General features: G+C 47.2%; 2 protein-coding genes across 4 annotated transcripts in view; one reads left to right on the forward strand and one right to left on the reverse strand.

Annotated features, from left to right (window-relative positions):
* Window positions 1–6,746, reverse strand: part of KATNIP (katanin interacting protein) — a 201,408-nt gene extending 194,662 nt beyond the window's left edge. Inside the window, exon 1 of the mRNA XM_033841133.2 lies at window positions 6,674–6,746. Within this exon, the coding sequence (XP_033697024.1) occupies window positions 6,674–6,680 (7 nt within the window). The 5' untranslated portion in view covers window positions 6,681–6,746. The remainder of the gene's footprint in view (window positions 1–6,673) is intronic.
* A 180-nt stretch (window positions 6,747–6,926) lies between these two features.
* GTF3C1 (general transcription factor IIIC subunit 1) overlaps window positions 6,927–17,163 on the forward strand; it is a 72,761-nt gene continuing 62,524 nt past the window's right edge. For 2 of the 3 annotated variants that reach the window (XM_073792181.1, XM_073792182.1), the window contains exons 1-5: window positions 6,927–7,182; window positions 9,149–9,358; window positions 12,130–12,306; window positions 13,056–13,199; window positions 14,808–14,904. In XM_073792181.1, the coding sequence (XP_073648282.1) occupies window positions 6,962–7,182; window positions 9,149–9,358; window positions 12,130–12,306; window positions 13,056–13,199; window positions 14,808–14,904 (849 nt within the window). In that variant the 5' untranslated portion in view covers window positions 6,927–6,961. The remainder of the gene's footprint in view (window positions 7,183–9,148; window positions 9,359–12,129; window positions 12,307–13,055; window positions 13,200–14,807; window positions 14,905–17,163) is intronic. The other variant, XM_033841075.2, reaches the window with a different exon arrangement.

Raw genomic sequence — 17,163 nt, forward strand, 5'->3', positions numbered from 1 at the left:
TGAAAAAAATCTTAAAAAAAAACACAAAAAACCCATGGGTCACCAGTAGTCAGTCCAGTGGTATTAATGGATGCTTTTTTTTTTTTTTTTTTTTTTTTTTTTTTGGGGTACGCGGGCCTCTCACTGTTGTGGCCTCTCCCGTTGCGGAGCACAGGCTCCAGACGCGCAGGCTCAGCGGCCATGGCTCACGGGCCTAGCCGCTCCGCGGCACGTGGGATCTTCGGATCTTCGGACCGGGGCACGAACCCGCAACCCCAGCATAAGGCAGGCGGACTCTCAACCACTGCGCCACCAGGGAAGCCCCAACGGATGCTTTCTTATTCCTACATGAAGTGCTCTATGAACAGCTCCAAGCTCCTCCTTCCAACCAACCGTGTTGCTCCTCGTAAGCCCCTCCTACGTGGACAGAGGAGCAGCCACAGGGTCAGACCCAGGAGGGAGCCGAGAAAGTAGTAGAGGACAGTGTCTTTTAAACCAGCCTAACGGGCAAGCCTCACCCGCAGACTCACTCCCCAGGTGTGAGAACCTAGCCACACACTGGCAGGGACAGGGCTGGGCTGGGTCTTTGATGACACACTAGAGTGTAGACTTTATTCAGCTGAGTCCTGCTTCTGCCACCAACTAGCTGTGTGGTGTAAAATGAGCACAATTACAGCATCATATTGAGCTGTCTGAAGGACCAAACTGGGTCTTCTACAGCAGAAGTTGGCAAACTTCTCCTGTGAAGGGCCAGACAGTAAATATTTTTGGCTTTGGGGGCCATCTGTTCCCTGTCACAATGAGTCAGCTCTGCCACTGAAATATGAAAACTGCCATAGAGTGTTGGTGTGCATTTGTATGCAAATAGGTGTGGCTGTGTTCCAATAAAACTTTATTTACAAAAGCCAGCAGTGGACCAGAGTGCTTTGGGTATGGGGAAGACCTTTACAAATGTTATCTTCCGGGGACCCCCATGTTGGACTATAGTTATCTGTTTATGTCTGGCTTTCTCACTCGACTATGAAGTTCTTCAGTGAAGAGAATATATCCCCCCCACACTTTTTTTTTTTTCCAGATTAAAACTAAAAGAACAAGTAAAGCACAGTATGGCACACAATGAAGTATGTAGAGGTTTTCAAAATTGTCCCAGTTAATACTAGAGCAGGACTGTAACTTCAAATGCCTTCAGCGGGGACTTCCCTGCTGGTCCAGTGGCTAAGACTCCATGCTCCCAACACAGAGGGCCTGGGTTCAGTTCCTGGTCAGGGCACTAGATCCTACAGGCCACAACTAAGAGTTCGCATGCCACAACTGAAGATCCCCGCATGCAACAACGAAGATCCCGCATGCCGTAACCAAACCCGGCACAGCCAGATAGATAGATAGATAGATAAATATTTAAAAAAAAAAAAAAAAAAAGCCTACAGGGGCCCAGGCAGGTACCAGAGGCAATGAGGGAAGCCAGCCAGGTACCAGAGGCAATGAGGGAAGCCAGCCAGGTAGAGGCTGTGATGGACTGGAAAGGGCACCTCCCTTCTAGGGGGCAGATTCCACTTAACTCCAGCCGAGGGAACTCTTGCCATGCAGAATTTCAATTCAGTGTTAACTTTATTGCTTTTTATTGAGATTGATATATCAACTTTACTGATATTTTAAAGAAAACACCATAATCAGAGATTTATGAGAAATCTCCCAATTTTTCAATGTTGACAACTAATTCAAAAAACTAAAAACCATTATGGGCCAAATAAATATGCCCGTGAGCTGACTCAGCCCAAGACTCTCAGTGTGCAACCTCTGATATGAAGACTTCATTTTAAAATTTGCTACATTTCTATTTTTTAGGGTTAAAAAATTTTAACTTACATGCTTTTGAAAAATCAGCTTTAAAGAAAATTTGGAGAAGACTACAGTAAACTCCCATCTACACTTCACCTGGATTCAATCTAATTCATCTTGATATTTCTGGATCCCAGTGCACAGAAGGAGCTGAATGTGGTAACTGAAGAAATGCCCCCAAGAAAAATAAGCAAAACAGAGTGTGCCAAGTTCCTGTGAGCTAAAACGACAGGATGGAGTGAATGCTGAGGAACGGCAAGGGAAAAGAAATCAATCAGATAAAAGGATGGAAGCAAAGGAGGAAGAACCGACACAAAGACTACCTGGACCACATGTTTATTTTGCCTGCTGAATGCTTTCTATGTTTTATTTTGTTCTTTTTTTTGCTTGGTTTATTTTGAGTAGGAAGAGAAACAGACAAATCACCAGGAGCCCAGGTAAACACCACACAAGAACAGAAATGATCAGACACGGTGACTGGACTTTCAGCAAAACCTAACTAATTCAACCGTCACCCATTTTGCAGTTTGGGATTATTTAGACAAGCTAGGCTAAATTTCATCTTGGCATTATTAATTCTTTGAGAAAGTCTGCTAGGCAAATGAACAGTATAAACAGGGGAGACACTGAGTACTTGCTCTGGGGGGAACCAAAGCAAATGCCTAGCTTTAAAATCCTTTCTAATTATCTCCATGTGCTGAACTTTTGTCTAATTATTATGTTCCTGGAAAGCTGAGTAGAATTTTTTTTTTCTCGGCCATCTCATATTTTAAAAGCAATGGGGGAAATTCGACTTTGACATAAAGGTGAACATTTACATAGGCAGGAGACTCACACATTGCCAATTTACTTTCATGTAAATAAACCATGTCAAACACTGGGTTTTCTTTTAAACAAAGAGTGAGCTAATTGCAAAGATTATGATTCGTTAGAGAGCTTCACCATATTCCCTCCTTCCTCTTCTGTCAGCAATGCGGAAGAAGTCTGCACACTGGCAGGCAATGACAGCATCAGCTACCACATAGGTGCGCTTTTTATACGCCAGACTTGGTGTTAAGTGCATTCATGCATAGTCTCACTGAATTCACAATAACAGATTCACCAACGGATGGGCACACAAAACAAGGTAAGCCTCATCATCATCTCCACTTTAGTGACAGGAAAACTGAGTCTCAAAGAGGTCAGAGTACACCCCTGGGATTCAAATCCAGGGCTATTTGGTCTGCAAAACCTATGAATATTACACCACGCCGCATCGCAGAGCCAGATAGAACCCGCCAAGTCAAACCCAACGGGCCAGAAAAAATGTTGTGAAAAGCTATGCTGACTAGGACAGGAGGAATAAACCAAACTACAATCCAGTCTGGGGATACTTAGCAGACATTTAAGCTTTTGTGGGTTTAGGAAGTAAACATCTTTCTAACAAGGCTGGACTTGGCTTATCTATCTAGTTGGCTAGAATCAAAATTCATCACGGTATGCCTCACTTTACCCAATAGATATATGCCTGGAAAATTGTGCAGAGATCAAAGTTTTAAAAATTGCAAAGGAAAAAGGGATCCTTTGAATGCTAAATCTAATCTTAGGGCAAACACTTTCTTAGAACAAATTTTTCCTTTTTGTAACCAATCTAAAAATGGACAAATTCCTCCACTGGGCCATAATGCTCAGGAGCACTGAGATGATAACAGAACTGACTGAACAGACTTCTTGAAAATGGTCTACAGCAATGTTTCTCAAAGTGTGTTCCACAGATCCTGGGAGGAAGAGGGGTTCCCAAGGACAAGTATTATCTTCATCATAATTCTAAGACTTTTTCATTGTGTTGGTATTTGCACTGATGATGCAAAAGCAACAGTAGGTAAAACTGCTGATAGCTTGAGTGGCTACAAGGCAGCGGCACCAAACTGTATCAGTAGTCATTATACTCTTTAGTGCCACGTGCTGATGATAAAACAAACAAAAAAACATTTTCACTTAAGAATGTCCTGATGAAAATTAAATAAAAATTAATTTTATTAAACCTGAACCCATGAGAACACATCTTTTAAATATTCTGTGTGAAAAAATGCAAAGTACATATAAAGCACTTCGGCTATAAGCCAAAGTACAACAGTTGATCCTACAAAACACTTGTGTGTTTAAGTTGCCAGCTGAAGTAGCCACATATTGTATCAAATGTCATGTTTACTTGAATGAACAACTAGTAGACAAACTATAGTTATTCAGACTTGAGTATCTGGCAGACATTTTCTTAAATACAAAAGTAAGCATGTCACTTCAAGAAAACAACTGATGGTATTTGTTGCCAGTGATAAAATTCAAGCTTTCAAGTGAAAACAAGTAGGAAACTTGTTTCCAGTACTTTGAGTTTAATAGCTTCCCAATACTTAAACTCTTTTTTTTTAAAAAAGGGATACTAAGGAATGTGATTTTTTGATATTGTGTAATGACATGCCATTTAATGTTGTATTTCCAATGTCAACATTTAGAAGATCTGCATAACTCAGTGAACTTTCCAATTGACAAATGCCTAATGTTACGGAATCATACATGGGTAAACTACGCAATCAAAGGGCGAGATAGACCAATGGGCTTTAATGTAACAGAGTACAAACAAAAGTTCACCAATATGGTTTCAGATGCCACATTGTGACTAACCTTTGAGAAATTACCACTTGCTAAGTTTCGGAATACTGTCAAAGAAGAATGTTTACAGCTATCTGAAAAGACAATTAAAATACTCCCTGTTCCAAAAAAAAATGTCTGTGTGAGGCCCCATTTTCTTCAAATATATCAGCCAAAATAACACAACAGTTTGGTTGCTGAAGCAGAAACGAGTCTAGCTATTTCCTATTAAACCAGATATTAAAGAGATTTAAGAAACTCTAAAACAATATCATGCTTCCTATTAACCTTTCTGGTGGGAAATATAGCCACTTTTCAATAAAAAGTATTACTTACGTTCAGAAGTAATGCATTTATTATTGCTTTTAAATGAGTTGATAAATGACAAATGTCTTAAGATTTTCCTGGCTTTAATTTCTGATATGGTAAATATCATAGCTATAACACACACAAAGCTCTCTTGAGCTAAGAGCATAAAGGCATCCTGAGACCAGAAAGATCTGAGTACTGTTGTTCTACAGCAACATTACATTGACCTTTCCACTGGGCAAACTGGTGAATGCCATTTTATACTACCTCTGAAGTACAAAGGGCAAAGATGTCTTTTAAGCACATAACAGATTGTTCAATTAAAATTTTTTTTCCACACTGTGTTAAGCAGATATCACAAAGGAACAACATTTCCCAGAAGTTAGGGACAGTGGTATAATGAGAAAAATTATGTGGATTCTGGCCGACTCTTCCCATTTATAAAATGAGATATCAGGGTAGCCTATTTTTAGAATCATAGAATTCTCTGATTCTTATGGGGATCCCTAAATGATGGCCCACAGGCTGCATCTGGCCTTCAGACTGATTGGCCATTGTGGCATTTTGAGAAGCACCCCAGGAAACTAACTGGTTGGAGCTGAGTGAGAAGCTTCCCTTTCAGAAAAGAAATTGACTTTTTAATCAGAAAAGAAATTGACTTTTAATCACAGCCCAATCCAGCCCACCAGACTTGCCCCTGCAAATATCTGCACCTGCAACTTCTGGAATGAAGGGCTTCTAAAATCCCTTTCAAATCTCAAACTCCCTAATTCAGCTCCAGAGACAGTGTCCGGGTTCCTTACTCACTCTGCCACTTGATGACTTTGATTTGGGGCAAAAGATACTTCACTTCTCTGAGCCTCGGCGTCCTCATTTGTAAAATGGGATAACACTGACCTCAAAAGACTGTTATGCAGTTTATCGAGCTGCTTGACAACATTTAGAGTTCCGGGCACTGAACAGTATCATTAACATCAAAGCACAGAAAGAGAGTCTCCCTCGCATCCTCCTTACCAAGTCCCATCTCCCAGTAGCTGCAGACTGCATTCCCTGTGATAATGCTTACTTCCATACCAACTCCCTCCCGTATTCCACAGTTCCATGCCCCAGGACACAAAGAACCCCACCCCCCACCTCTATTTGTCTTTCCCACCCTAAACCCTGACAAACGGAATATTTCCTGCCATGTCAGTAAACAAAGGATGTCACAGTCATCAGCAATTGCAGCCCTCGAACAGGAGCCAGTGAGCCCTGAGGGAACTCAGGAAGAAAAAGAATACCTGCCATTTAGCAGCCATCAGACTGCAGCCACTCCCTACATACTGAACCCAAATAGCTGAGGTGCGTATCAAAGGAATGATTTCAGAGAGCCCAGACTCTTGCATCTTCCCATACACAGAAAAGCGCTAAATGCCTTAACTTGGGATATCTGGTTTTCTTTAATTAACATCTTTTAATTAACATCTTTTGACGTTCACACTATCTGCCCTTTGTTGCAAAACTCCTATATATCCGGGCTCCCCCAACTTGCCTCCTCTGAGCAGTTCTCTCAGGATTACTTGAGATGCTGCCTAGCGGGGTTGAAGTTATAAAAACTCCTACCAAATGAAACATAACTCTCAACTTTTAGGTTGTGAATAATTTTTCAGTCGACAACCTTTACTCTGATGCCCTGGCCAGTACGGGGTTCCAACACAACCACAAGCAGCATAGTGACCAAATCACTGACCACTCCCCCCAGCCTCCTCTTCCCATCCCGGACCACTAAGGCTCCCTTTCCCTCAGACGGAGACCACCTTGGGTCAGGCAGTGGTGGTCCAGGGGTCTGTGGCCTAGGGCTCTGCCCGGGTCGGGGGAGCCCTCAGGAGGGATGGGAGAGTAACTGCCCGACCTCCCGGGGGGGCCCGCGGACACTCACCGTCCATCCCTAGAGGCGGCGGTTCCGGGTGCTCGAACCGGAAGCGGCCTCTACACTGTTTGCAGTTCCCCTGGTTACTGCGGGGTTCCGGACCAATGGCAATGGAGTTCCACGGAATGAACCCTCCCCCAAAGGGAGTGACAGCACGACCATGCTCTGGAACTCCTCCTCCGGTACCCGGATCCTCCCCGCCTCCCTGGCTGCCAGTCGTTGTGCGCAGGCGCTCTGGACCAGGGCCTTTGGCGGCGTGGTGCGCAGGCGCCCCGGTTGCTGCCAACTGAAGTAGCAATGGACGCACTGGAGTCGTTGTTGGACGAGGTGGCCCTGGAGGGGCTTGATGGCTTGTGTCTTCCCGCGCTTTGGAGCCGTCTGGAGACGCGAGTGCCGCCCTTCCCGCTGCCTCTGGAGCCCAACACGCAGGAGTTTCTGTGGCGGGCCCTTGCCACGCACCCGGGCATCAGCTTCTACGAGGAGCCTCGGGAGAGACCAGATCTCCAGCTCCAAGACCGGTCAGCGGCCTGGCTCTGCGGGCGGGCGGGGGCAGAGACCCGGGTCTGATGGAGCTGCGAGAGGGCCAGGTTCTTACGGGAGGGGAGAAAAAGGAATGGAGCGGAAGAAAGACCCGGAGTCTGATGGAGGCGCAGAGAAAGGCTGATTTGGGGGTCCCTCAGGCCTGGCAGGACCCAGGCGTCTGATGGAGTTGGGGGGGGTCACCTGGTGATGTTCCATTATGTTCGTGTGTGTTTGGGGTGGTGGTGAGCAAGACTGGGAGGATATGCTTTGTGTTTCAGAGAGTATTTCCTCCGAAGTGGAGCTTAGGACTGGAGCAGGCTGTTCAGCTCAAGACTGGAGACAGTTGAGTTCCACAGAACAGCATTCGTTCAGTGCTGGATTAGAGAGCCTAAGGCAACTAGAGTCTTCACGTCGGCAAGCTTAGCAACAACAAGAACAATAATAATAGCTAACATTTATTTAGTGCTCGTTATGGCCTCCTACTATTCTAAGATCTTGTTCCTGGAGTTTCAGGAGACTGAACCCACTTCATTCTCACAGTGACACTATGAGGAAGGTGCCCTTCCCCATTTTTTTCTTTTTTTGGCTGTGCCACAGGGCTTGCGGGATCTCAGTTCCCCATTCAGCACCGAGTCCTCACCACTGGACTGCCAGGGAATTCCCAGTTATCTTCCCCATTTTGCAGAGAAGGAAACTGAGTGATAGAGATTAAGTAACTCGTCCAAAGTTATGAATATTGTAAGTGACTGAGTGTTGACTCAACCCAGGCCGTCTGTCTCCCAAGTCTGTGCTCTTAAGCCATATTGTGAGGGTCGGGAGAGGTTCCCAGAGGTAATACTGTCTAAAACAAGACTTAAAGGTTGGATTTAGGTAGCCAGTTGGCAGAGTGTTCCAAAGGAAGAGAAGTACGTTAAGTTGGGTTGAAGTGTAGAACTGGAGATAGTGAATGAGGAATAATAGTTCAAATTTACATATATGCTTATTGTAAGCAGGAACTGTTCCAAGATCCTTACGTATAGCAAGTTATTTAAGTTTTACAACAACTTTAGGAGCTGGATATTCTTATCCCCATTTTCCTGAAAAGAAAATTGAGACGCAGAGAGGGTCATCAACCCAGAATCTGAACCCAGACGGGGAGAAAGTGGTACCAAGGAGGGGAAGGAGGGACTTTATTGGAGGTGGGGAGTGGCAGTCATAACTTTAGTTTTTTTTTGTTTTTTGTTCTGTTTTGTTTTGTTTTTTTGCGGTACGCGGGCCTCTCACTGTTGTGGCCTCTCCTGTTGCGGAGCACAGGCTCCAGACGCGCAGGCTCAGCGGCCATGGCTCACGGGCCCAGCCACTCCGCGGCATGTGGGATCTTCCCGGACCGGGGCATGAACCCGTGTCCCCTGCATCGGCAGGCAGACTCTCAACCACTGCGCCACCAGGGAAGCCCATAACTTTAGTTTTGATCTCATCAGATCTGAGGCGTAGACAGTTGAAGGCAGGATTAGTGTTTGGGGGAAAAACGAGACTGAGGATTTGATGGTGAGAATTGTTAATATGCAAGCGATAATTGAAACCATAAAAACGGATGGAAGTACGAGAGGGATAACTAAAGAGATGTGGAAAGGTAACATCTTAAAGTAGGGAAGCCTTGAGTCATTAAGTCCAAACTTGATGGTTTGGAGACCAGGCACTGGATTGGGGGGAAAACAAAAGGCCATGACTTGGGCCAGGAAGGTGGTTCTGGTTTCAGCATTCAGCATCCAGGGTGGATTCAGAGACTCCTAGGAAAGTCTCTTGTCTGGGATAGAGAGGCAGGGACGCTGCTTGTTAAGATGACCTGCGTTTGGAAGACAGGTGCGACCAGGTGATCGCACTTCCTCTCTCCGACCTCTGCCAGAGGTTGTCAGAAGAACACGCCAAACGTGTTATTTCTGAGGCTGAGCTGTGGTTTGATATCTGTGATCTCCCCCTTAGGTATGAAGAAATTGACTTGGAAACTGGCATTTTGGAGTCCAGGAGGGACCCGGTCCCTTTGGAGGATGTCTACCCCATTCATATGATCTTGGAGAATAAAGATGGCATCCAGGGCTCATGCCAGTACTTTAAGGAGAGGAAAAACATTACCAGTGACATCAGGACCAAGACGTTACAGCCCCGCTGTACGATGGTGGAAGCCTTTGGCAGGTAACTGATTTGCATCATGGGAAACTTGTGGGCATCTTCCTGCTTTAAGTTGGGGGTGTGGTCAGAGCGCCACAACTGGCGTGCCGCCCTCGTGCCCATCAGAGTGCGTCCGCCCTGCCCCAAGCCAGTCCTTTACCACTCCCCTCCTCTTGGGGCTAGTTTTGCTGGGGGCGGGGGTGGGGCGCTGCCTTTCTGTTCCCTTTGTGTCCACAGGCCGCCTGGCCCTTTGGGCAGGGCAGGCAGCTGTCATTTGGATTGGTGCCTTTCGCTCTCTTGTCCAGGCTGCGTCCTCTGCTGCCCAGCCGTACTTTTGTGAGTCTTCAGTCAGGGTCCCAATTTCCCAGGCTGCCTCAAGCCCCTCGCCCCATCCCCACCTCCCTTCCTACCTGACAGAACAGGGAGAAGCTTCCAGTGTGAGCTCTCCTAGTTGCCACCTTCTTCCTCAGCTTGCATGCTTGCCCGGATTTCTCTCCCCCTCCCTCACCTCAGGGGAGACAGGAAGCCTGGCCCTGCCTCGGGCTGTCATCTGGATGCTTCTCTTCCTCCGTTTCCCCCCCCCCCGCCGTACCTAGTGCTCTTTCCGACCTCTGTCAGCGAGCTCCTCTTTCTCCTTTATTTGCAGCTTTTTGCCTGTTGACCAGTACTTTCTCATCAGCCCATTACCGTGGCGCGTTCATCTTAAAACAAGATCTCTTGGCCTTGGATCCCCCGTAGCTGTGATTCCGTTGCTGCAGCCATGCTTCTTGGAAGAAACAGCTATACTCACTCCTTCTTCCTCTTGACCTCCCCTCCCCTCCTCTGGCTCTGGAGCTTTGCAGCTTCTGCTTCCTGACCCTCCCCCACCCGGCTTCCTGCTAGCTCAGGAAGAGCTCTCCCTGGTGACTGCACACACGCTCTCTTCACGCACATAGGCCTGAACTGGGGCTCCTCACACATGTCATTCCATGACCTTGACCACAGTTATCGAATCCCAGAGTAAGTGTTCCTTTTCTTGTCTTTCTCTTCGGTAGACTCTGAGCTCCGTGAAGGCAGATGCCATGTTGATTTATCTTGGCATCTCCGGTACCTTGCGAGGCGCTTCATCAGTGTTGGATAACCTATGTGATGACCAGGCTCAGCAAAGTGGGCCTCGGGCAGGAGTCCTAGAGTCAGCTACTGGGAGATGTTGGAGTTCTGATAGGACGGGAGTAAACCACCCTGAACACATTCTTAAAGCAGCAAATCAGCTCCCCTGTTTTCAAACTTTTCTCTTCTCAACTGACCTCTTCCGATTTAACGTAATGAGCCTGTTTCGAGACAGAGAACACAGGTCCTAAGTTTGTGACACACAGACACAGAAAAGTAGACTTTCTGTCCGTCACGTGTATTCACAGCCTAACATTCTTTTTTGAAGATGGACCATACAGACCCTGTGACTATGCAGAAGACTAATTATGGGTCACAGGCAATGTGAAAGAAGCTGCAGTTAAATGAAAATGTAGACGTGGCAATGGGCAGTTCCTCCTCTGTTTCCTTTTTGCCTCTTCAGTGGGAGCAATGAAGTCATCTGGTACATTGGGCGGCAAGGGGGGGCCAAGAGGAGGAACCGTCAGACTGAGCGATGTGACTGAAGACAGGCCTTGCGATCAGGCATCTGTATACCACAGGCTGGGAGCAGTAGATGGTGGCTCTAGGCGGGAGGGGTTGGGAGCCCTTGGGCTCTAACATGGACCCTTGGAGACTCATTCCCCTGGGAGAGGGAGCTCCTCCAGCTGGTGCGTCTCGATGCCAAGGAGTGAGTGGGGATAGCTTCTCTGCCAGCCCACCCTTGTGGGATCTCTGGCAGGGCTAGGACCTGAGACAGTCTGCCCAAGATGGCCATGTAAGTCAGCAGGCAAGGCGCCAGGGTGGAGTCCCCATCTTCAGCGCCGTAGACTGTTAGACCTCAGCAGAGAAGTCAGTTTTCCCAGCTGCGACATCTCGAAGCACCTGGCTGGGAAGTGTTCTTGGCCTCTTTTTCGGGCATTATTTTTCACACACCAAGACAGTAGGAGGAACTCATGATTTGTCCCGAGTCTGGTCTCCAACAGGCTGCAGGTCCACTGATGACGCAGGGCACTGTTTTTGATTCTGAAGTTTGTTTTATCCATCCAGTTCAGTAGGCGAGTTCGTTCACTTAGTAGATATTTACAGAGACCCTGCTGTGCACCAGAGCCATTCTGGGCCCTGAGGATGTCTTGGGGACCCTGATGACAACCTGCCCCCTCTTAGGGCGCTTATTGCAGAAATGTGTGCCCCAGAAAGCGGCCATTTCTGAGAGTGCCAGGTGCTGTGAAGAGTCTGGAAATGGTCAGAGGCGGGGGATAGACTCTGGTTAGCATTTTCAGGAAGACCTGAGGTGTTGGTATCTGAGCAGTGGCCTGAATGGTGAGAATCAGTGGCCTGAAGACGTGAGGGCAGAGCAGCTGGGCAGAGGACCAGCGGGGCTGTTGTGGACGCAGGGCAGGGCCGTGGGGGTGTGCAGGACGGGCCAGGCCCTGGTTGGGAGTCGGGGGTATGGCCTGAGGGCCCTGGCCGGACGGGGAGGGCTCTGAGCAAGGAACTGGTGAGACTGGCTCTGTTCCCCCTGAACGCTCTGTGGTTCTAGGATGGAAACCTCCTTAACTGGGGGATTGTGAACCTCCAAGAATTAGCAGGAAATGATGGTTCACTAAGGTTCTGCTTTTTCATATTTCGATTTTCTTAAAAATCAATTACAGTTATTTCTTCCTGCGGTGGCTTCTGATTTGCAGGTGGCGGAAGAAACTGATCATTGTTGCTTCCCAAGACATGCGGTACCGGGCCTTGATCGGCTTGGAGGGTGACCCCGACCTGAAGCTCCCCGACTTCTCCTACTGCATTTTGGAGCGATTAGGCCGGTCCCGGTGGCAAGGGGAGCTTCAACGAGACCTCCACAGCACTGCTTTCAAGTGAGGGGATGCTTTGCTTCTCTGCTGTCAATGCTGGGGCTCCCTGATCATTGGGCCCTGCCACCTGGGCAGTCCCCACATCCATGGTGATTGGAAGCACGATGCTTTCTCATTGAAGAGACCCTGGAAAAAAGACCCAAAAAAGGGGACTCCCTGGCAGTCCAGTGGTTTAGACTCTGCCTTTCCATTGCAGGGGGGCATGGGTTTGATCCCTGGTCTGGGGAACTAAGATCCTGCATGCCTCATGTTGCAGCTGAAAAAAGAAAAAAAAAAAAAAGAAAGAGAGAGAGACCCTGGGGTGACCATAGAATTTATTGTCCAAACCAGACATTTTGAGAGTGGAAGGTGGAGCTGACCAGAAGGGACACCAAGGCAGTGGGCATAAACTGAGACCACCTGGCGAGCCAGAATGCATGGCAACCCTAGTTATTGGCCGCTATATGATTAGAGACCCATGTCTGATTAGCTCCTTGCTAATATAACCCTTACTGTCTCCTGCGCCAGCCATCCTTTCCCACTCCGTTTCCCCTCTCCTTTACCCCCATCTCCCCATCCACCTCTCTTGGGGGTCTGGGGTGTGCCTTAGGCTGAGGCACGGCTGTTCTTTCCAAGGCCATTGTCACATAGCAACTGTTCTCTCAGGTTGGCTGGATAGGAGGTGTGTGTCTCTGGTGTTCATGTCCTCCACACTGTGGGGTGAAAGCAACCAGCAAAGCAAAATGACCGCCCACTCTCTTCCTCTCCTCCAGGGTTGATGCTGGGAAGCTCCACTATCATAGGAAAATTTTGAACAAAAATGGGCTCATTACGATGCAGTCACATGTGATCCGATTACCCACCGGAGCCCAGCAGCACTCAATTCTCCTCCTCCTGAATCGGTTTCACATGGACAGGTACAGTGTGAGACACCAGAATGCTCCCTTCCCTCTGTCTTTCAGCCATGTGTATTATACCTTTAAAAAGTCCTAGAGGCCAAATCAGAATATGACTAGCTTTTAAAAAAAAGATGTTTACCACCTATTTTGGATTATGAGAATAAGTGTTGCTTATTTAGAAAATCTGGAAATTATATAGAAAAGAAGGGCAAAAAATGCCTATCGCCCCACAGCCCAGCAATAGGAACTGTTAACATTTTGGTGAAATTTGGGAGTGTAAAAATAAAAGTAAATAAGTCAAATTTGATTTGTTATGGTGACAGGGTTCTGTGGGTAGAAGAGAGAACAATGGACTAAGTCAAGATCTGTATTTAAGTCTTTGCTCCTGATTTGGGTACGATCACTTGACCTCTCTGAACCACTGTTTCCTCTTCTGTAGAATGGCCATGACAAAGCTTGGTACTAGTTCATACGCAGTGAATATCTGTGCCTTCATCTATTCTTTCATTCATTGAAAGGCAGTAAAAATGGAGAAGTGGGCGTCTCTGGATCCCATATATCCTCTCTGCCCCTCCTCCAACACCCCCCCACCCACACACAGCTGGGGTAGCCCTTGGCTCCTTTAATAACTTCCTTTGGCGTCCATTAGCTTGTAAGCATTTATTATGACATCCACTTCACAATAAAAATGCAAAGGAAGGGAAAGTCAGTCATGCCAGCGAAGTGAGAGATAGAAACCAGGGCTTCAGAATCAGAGAGGTGTCCTGATTACTGCAGAGGGCACTGTATTTCCAGGAAGAAGACCTGGGTTCACATTTTGTGCCTGAATTTTAGAAAAGCTTATCTTCTTTATGAAATAATCCCTATCCTTTCTTACCAAGTGATTTATAAGGAAATATGTTGGTGCTTCCTAAACTTTAAGGTATTGTCAACTCAAAAAATATTCACAATCTAAATGTTTTATTCGGTGGGAATTTTTAGGACTTCAAGCCCAGGGCAGGTAATCTGAACGTCAAAAGATAACTGTTAAAGAAAACCAAGTTAAGGAATTTACCGCATTTCTGTGTATGGCAAGGTGCAAGAGTCTGGGCTCACTGAAATCATTCCTTTGATATGCACCTCAGCTATTTGGGGCCAGTATCCTGTGTTTTCACATCCTGAGTTTCCTCAGGGCCCACCATGGGGAGTGGCTGCAGTCTGATGGCTGCTACATGGTAGGTATTCTTTCCTGAGTTTCCTCAGGGCTCACTGGCTCACCTTGGAGGGCTGCAATTGCTAATGACTGTGACATCCTTTGTTTACTGTTATGACTGGCAGTATTCCATTTATCAGTATGATCAAAAGATGTAAGGCATTTTAAAGAATCATTTCATGACAGTTTTAGCCACGGAGGCTAGTCTGTACACTGCCACTAGTTCGGTGACCTTGGCCGTGAGACTGAACCACTCAGAGCCCCAGTCTTTCCAGCTGTAAGGGACAAGCAGTTGGGCTGGATGTTCTCTGAGACCTAAGACCACGAGGTTCTGTAGTTTGATGTGTTGTCATTTAAATCTTGTCATCTTTAAAAAACAGGCAATCTTTAGCAGTAGGTCTGGAAAAAAATGAAGTGTTTTATATTTCTCGCAGGAGGAGCAAATACGACATCCTTATGGAGAAGCTCTCAGCTGTGCTGAGCACACGGAGTAACCGGACAGAGACACTGGGAAAGCTGAGGGAGGAACTGGTGAGCTGCCCCTGCCCGTGTCGGGGGCTGGATCCATTTGTAACGCAGTGGGGAGCATTGTCAAGTGTAGATTTCAGTGCACCGCAGTTGAAAACCCTGTCATGGGCTTGACCATCCCTAGCTGTTACCGAGTCCAAGCCCGTTCTGCCCGCCGCACAACAGGCCAGTAAATCAGGAGGCGAGGTGTTGAGGCAAAGGGATAATGACTTTATTCGGAAAGTCGGCAGACCAAGAAGATGCGGACTGGGGTCCCCACAAACCATCCTGTCCTATGCCAGTTTTTTTTATAGAACAGAGCGGGGTAGGAGATGAGGAAGTAAAGTAACATGGCCAATAGTTTTGCCTGGCTTGGCCAGCATCAGGGAGGGGATATGTTAATTTCTTTTGTGCAGCCATTCACAGGTGGGCAGGGTCAGATTGTCTCCCTGTGAGCTGAACAAAGGCACTTTAGTTCAGCTTTCAGGCAGAGGGGCAGGGTTCCCTGAGGCAGGTCATTGTGTATGATTATAATAACAAAAGCAACGAAAAGCAAAGGTTAAAGTCAGAAACATCAACATGGAGTCAGAATTAGCTCTTCTCTGTTAACATAGCCATGAAACAAGCAGAACTTTGCTTTACAGAATGAAAAAGGGCTCAGTCTTTAAGTCCTTCCTGCTCTTGGGTGGCCTCCAGTTTTCCCGGGGATTTGCGCCAAGTCCTGCTATAAAAGTTCCTGTGGAATGGTGAATCTGAGCGTTTAGATTTACTTTCATAATCAAGCTTGTCATTTTGTTCCCAGTGGTTTTATGCTGAAATAACAGAGTGACTACTGAGAAGGAGGAGAGACAACACAGGGAGAAAAGCAGTTGTGGACCTGCTTCATCTTTGGGTCCAGGAACAGAGGCAGTGATGAAGTGAGAGTGGGAGGAAGAAAGCACAGGGGTGATGCTACTTCCGGTCTGATTTGAGCCCTCCTCCGTAGAAGTTAGGAAGGAGCCATCACTGGAAACGGGAGGAAAGTATGACTGCCCTGTAGGTGGAACAGTAGGATTTGAAGTCAAGATTTGGGGGTGATCGTAATTAGTCCCCAAAGGAGCATGGCTTGGAGTCTGCTTGTAGACTCCAGGTAGATCCTTCTCGCTCCTCACCTTGTGCTGCCCCCAGGGGGCCCTGCTCTCTGATTTCACTGCGCTGAGGGAAGGGCTCTCGCCCCTCCTGCTAAAGGCACTGTATGCCCAAGTCTCTTTAAAGCAGAGGTTATAAACCAAAGCTTGTGGGTCGGATTCAGCCTGCACACTGTTAAAAAGAACTTTGACCTAGCATCTTTTAAAAATTGAGATTTTGCCTCAAAATCTAGGTTACCAGCTTCCCTGGAAATATCAGAGGCTCTGGCCAGCCTGGGCCCGTGGTCTCTTGTGATAGCAGTTATCTGGAGCTGGTTGTGTGCTGGCCGCCCACCCCAGGCCCCTTCCCTCCTGTCACCTCTCAGACAGGCAGGCAGTGCCATTTGTCACTCTTTGAGCGCTGCTGTTCAGGAGGAGAGAAGTATTTCTCAGTATCTGAGTGTCTGTCAAGAGTGGGGAATAAAAGGTAGACTGATAAGGCCTCTTCCTGAGAGGCCCTAGTCAAGATGAAGGAAACTCCTACAAGCGGAGAGAAATATCTGCCCGCTTTGTTCTTTATATTGTTCGTCCAGCCCATGCAGACACTGAAGATCAAAACCCTCTGCCCTGCTGAGTCACTCAAGGGTAGAGAAACTGAGCATCTCAGGTCAAGCTGTGGACGATCTAAGTGACAAGATTTGACTGATAGAGGACACTGTTTATTTATTTATTCATTCAACAAATACTTTAGTAAGTATCTATTTGGAGTCAGAACCGTGTTTCGCACCACCATGGCAAAAATGAACGAGGATGACGGTCTTACACTGCCGCAGAGCAGTCTAATTGGAGGGGCTGACGTGTGAACACACACTCAGGCCAGACTGCTCCTTGGAAGGATGTGTTTGAGTTGCGTGAAAGGAGAGATGGGAAAAGCTTTGCAGAGCCAGTTCCAGTTGAGCTGGGCTTTGAAGATGAAGTCAGCATCATCCGGCAGAGGAGAGACCATCTTTCAGGCAGAGGAGCCGGGCTGGAGCAAAGGCGTGGAGCTGTGGGAGGTGATGGGTGTTTCCGAGGCTGGCAGTGACACAGGGGGCAGCCAGGCGGCAGCGTGCCCGGCGGGAGGAGTAAGAGACGTGGCTGGAAAGGAAAGTTGGAGCCAGATAAAGAAGGTCTCAAG

The sequence above is a fragment of the Tursiops truncatus genome, chromosome 15 (genome assembly GCF_011762595.2).
Source record: "Tursiops truncatus isolate mTurTru1 chromosome 15, mTurTru1.mat.Y, whole genome shotgun sequence".
NCBI lineage: Eukaryota > Metazoa > Chordata > Mammalia > Artiodactyla > Delphinidae > Tursiops > Tursiops truncatus.